We start from the raw sequence: 3,989 nt of genomic DNA on the forward strand, positions 1-3,989 counted from the left end.
CAGGGACACACTGCGCACACAGCAGTCATGGCCCGGGCCCTGGGCCGCCACAGGGACACACTGCGCACACAGCAGTCATGGCCCGGGCCCTGGGGCCGCTGCAGGGACACACTGCGCACACAGCAGTCACGGCCCGGGCCCTGGGGTTGCTGTCACGTTCTTGCTGTTGGTCTTTGGAGCTTAGAGTAGAGCTTGGCCCTTAAGCGTGAGTCTAAGAAAGAACCAGAGCTTGTAACTAAAGAATGCCCGTGTCTTTAAGTTCACTTTTATAATGTTCCTTTAAAAGAATACACTTGACTAGTGTGTCAGCAGTGTGAAGTGTGTCACATTGTCCTGCAGTCCCTCCTGTGTGTGTGTGCAGAGTTATGAGTACTTACTCTTTTTTTTTTTGCGGAACTGGGGATTGAACTCAGGCCCTTGTGCTTGCCAGGGAAATGCTTGATCCACTGAGCCGCCTCCCCGGCCCCCGTGTGCAGAGTTATGAGTCCAAAGCTTAACACTGGAACATTTGAAGACCTCCTTAACAGAGCGCATTACTATCTGTATTAGGACAGTGGCTGGTAACGCGGGAATGTCACATACTGTGTATATAACATAGCATTCAAAGTGAGTGAGTCGGCTGGCTGCGGAGGTGTCCTGCAAAGACAAAGAAGTCACAGGTGTTGGAGTCACTCGCTCAGCGCTCGAAATCACCGTTCTCTTTATTCAGCTTCTGGCAAGAGGGCTCCCTGCCGCCTCACATACTCTGGCTCATGATTTCCTGTCCCCTGCCCTTTGGCACTGCGTGGCACCTGCCCTTGCTGGGTGCCAGAGTGCTAGTGGTGCCTCACTTCGCATCTTGGTCATTTTGAGCGGCTCTGATGGCCGAAGGTGGCACAGGTGGGCAGAGCGTGTAGGCTGCCCCTCCCCTTTCAGTAAGGCTCTGGAGAGAGGCAGACCTGCCTTCACCGGTAGACTCTGGGTGCCCACAGGCAGTCTTCTGGCAGCGCTTCCACCAGGAGAGGCCATGGGGCCACTTGAAGAGGTGGCGGAATGGCCCCAGCCTCGGACCTGAGCACGTCTGCGTCTTCATTGAAAAGAGGACAACAACCTCTTGCTGTGCTGGACTTAGGCCGGTCCTGTACACAGTCTAGAGCTGCGTGTGCACATCGCATGTGATACCGGAAATGTGCATTTTGGTCTCTGAAGTGGAGTGTAGGAAGTCGCGTGAATGCTGCACTGGTGCCCCGCTGTGGGGTGAGCACACTGCGCCTCGTCTCTGGGACCCTTGCACAGCCCCGCTCATGTCTGTAATAGCAGCCCTGGTCAGTGCTGTGCTCTTTTTTCCCGTAATTTTATTGAGAAACAAATAGCAATCAGACAGTTTTAAATCAAATTAGTAGGACAATTTCAATAATTAATACATTGCATATTGTTTTCTTAGTGGTTATTTGTTGTACAAGATGCAGACATGATATCCTATTTACAAACACTATTAGAACAAATCCCTCTATTGTATTAAGAGAATGTAGCTATATATCTTTCTTAACTATTTTGAATATACAGATACAAAATGGTCATTCATTTGTATCCCCTTTTTGTTTTGTTTAGCTTTGTCATTTAAATATTATAGGTGTGTGAATTCAGCAAAATATTCCAAAATAGTCCAGTAGTCCATAATAGTATTGGGTCTTCCGTAGAACTGGCAATGTCAGAAGTTGTTGACTTGTGCTTTTTACGGCTCAGCATAATAATATGGCTTTACTTCCTATGCTTCGTTTTTATACTTTTCTGCTGGATGGTTAAGACCAAGGTAAAGCAGGACCTATGTAACAAGAGTTGGCTCTTTTGGGTCTGATAAGGTCAGTGAAATCCCCTCAGGATTTGTCCTGAGAGCGCTGTGCTCTTGGTGAAACCTCTGCGCTCTATCGTTGTGTGCTCTGTGCGTGCCCCAGGCTGTGTGTGCGCGCATGCGCATTCACACTAGGAAATTTGTTTCTCATGTTTGCGACCACTTGGAATCATAACGGAGTTTTGAGCAGTAATAAATAAGACCTTTCTGTAAGCAAGATCGAGACTTTGCCTGAGAAGCGTGTCCTGTCTGTGTGAGTGCACGTTCCCAGCGTGTGTGTCACGACTTGTTTGTGGATGGAACACTGGTAGAATTCACACGGTGCACAGGCACTTCTGAAATTCGGAAAAGTTTTGTGTTCCAGGCTACTTTGTTAGTACTTTTTCATCTTGACAGTGAATCTTTGTTGCTGAAGTTCTAATTTGCCTTGTATTCCTGTTTTCTAGGGAGTATCTTGGCAAACAGCTCCAATCTGAGCAGCCTCAGACTGCTGCTGCCCGAAGCTGAACTGGCCTCTGGTCCTGCCCTGACCCCGTGCTGGGCTGCCTGGAGTGGGACCTTCCACACTTGGGGTCAAGAAGAAATAATTTTTCATTTCACTATTAATTTTCTTCCGTTGTGTAGCTTTTCCTAGTGCTAACTTCCAAAAATAGTTTGCTTGTTAAGTTGTATACAAGTACTTTCTAAGAAAATGTTACTGTTACATATATTGCTTGCAGTTTCTAGATTTATTGTTCTCAGGAAATGTATGTAATTATTAAAAGAGTCTCACTCCATGGCCGTTTCTCTTTCCTTGCTCTGCGCTCACTGGCCAAGAGCCATCCGTTACTACCCGACACTGGAAGGATGGTTGCACCGCAGTAATGGCAGGCATGCTCTGAGGAATGCGTCCTTAGGCGGCCGTGTCGCCTTGCACACATCAGAGCGCATTTTCCCAAGCCTGGCTGGCCCAGGTCAGTCCCCACACTGGGCTCCACGTGAGGGGTGCTGGGTGAGGCTGCCCTGCGTACCATGGCAGCGGTGTGGTTTATGTGAAGTAGGAGGAGTATGCTGTGAAATAATGCTAAGAACATGGTCGGTACGCAAACTGGTAGCATCGGTGCTTACCCAGCATTACGTGCCGTGTGTCACTGTGTCACCGTGTGCTCTCCAGGCGTGCGCAGCCGCGCTGTGCGCAGTGTGGTGGCTTTTATGGCACCATTGCTCTGCTTGCGGGACGTTCCTGATCTGTGGGTGTCAGGCCGCTTCATGTGTCCCCTGCCCTTTATTTCTCAGCCATCTGGTTCTCCTCGCTGCATCTCTGAATCTCTGAATCTCTCCCTCCCTCCCTCCCTCTTTCCCTCCTTCCCTCCCTCCTCCTCCCCTCCCTCCCTCTTTCCCTCCTTCCCTCCCTCCTCCTCCCCTCCCTCCCTCTTTCCCTTTGTCCCTCCCAGTCTCACTCTCTCCCTTCCTGTCTCTGTCTCCCGCCCCCTCCCTCCTTGTCCTTCTCCCCCTTCCTCCCCTCCCCCTCCCCTTCTCTCCCCTCTTTTTCTCTGCCCTCCTTTCCCTCTCCCCGTCCTCCCATTCCCAGCAGCTTTCTGAATATTGAATTTTGAGTAGATGTGCTAAGGCTAACAGACCACTTACTTTGCTGAGTTTTACTTTGTGTCTGCCAGAATATCACTAGTCTCATCAAACTAACATATTTTCTTCACTGAAAGTTAAAAAATTTTAAATTGTCTAGACCTAGATATAATTTTCAGAAATGTGGACAAATACTGGGTAGACTCTGTGCAGTAGCAGAACTTCAGCTTTCATGTGAATGCAGCGAGGGCCCCAGGTCTCAGGCTTTGCAGACGCCGAGGCCTGCTGTCTTCTGCGTGTCCTGAGCACACGCTGCTGCTCTGACGTCCTACGTTCCGTTCTTCGCTTCTTTACGCGCAGCCCCGTGTTGTACGGTGGGAAGCGGGCAGCATGCGACGGAGGCCGGTGCTTTAATCCCCAAGAAGAGCTTTTGTACCTGAAAAGCTCTGCTCACATGTCCTCGTGCTCTGAGTATTATGCTGTATAGAAAAATTAACTATCGCTAGGCACCGATTCCCTCCCTTAAGCCCTTTCACTTTGGTTTTTTGTTTGCTTGGTGTTTTCAATGCTTAAATCTCAAAATCCAAAGCCAAGT

The 3,989-nt window shown here is 49.4% G+C and overlaps 1 protein-coding gene across 4 annotated transcripts in view; it reads left to right on the forward strand.

Moving 5' to 3' along the window:
• Atp6v1h (ATPase H+ transporting V1 subunit H) overlaps positions 1-2,607 on the forward strand; it is a 113,271-nt gene extending 110,664 nt beyond the window's left edge. For all 4 annotated transcript variants that reach the window (XM_004633374.2, XM_023717682.1, XM_023717683.1 and 1 more), the window contains one exon: positions 2,278-2,607. In XM_004633374.2, coding sequence (XP_004633431.1) covers positions 2,278-2,338 — 61 coding nt within the window. In that variant the 3' untranslated portion in view covers positions 2,339-2,607. The remainder of the gene's footprint in view (positions 1-2,277) is intronic.
• Positions 2,608-3,989: the final 1,382 nt, after the last annotated feature.

This window comes from Octodon degus, unplaced genomic scaffold (assembly GCF_000260255.1).
Source record: "Octodon degus isolate 3935 unplaced genomic scaffold, OctDeg1.0 scaffold00054, whole genome shotgun sequence".
Classification (NCBI taxonomy): Eukaryota; Metazoa; Chordata; class Mammalia; order Rodentia; family Octodontidae; genus Octodon; species Octodon degus.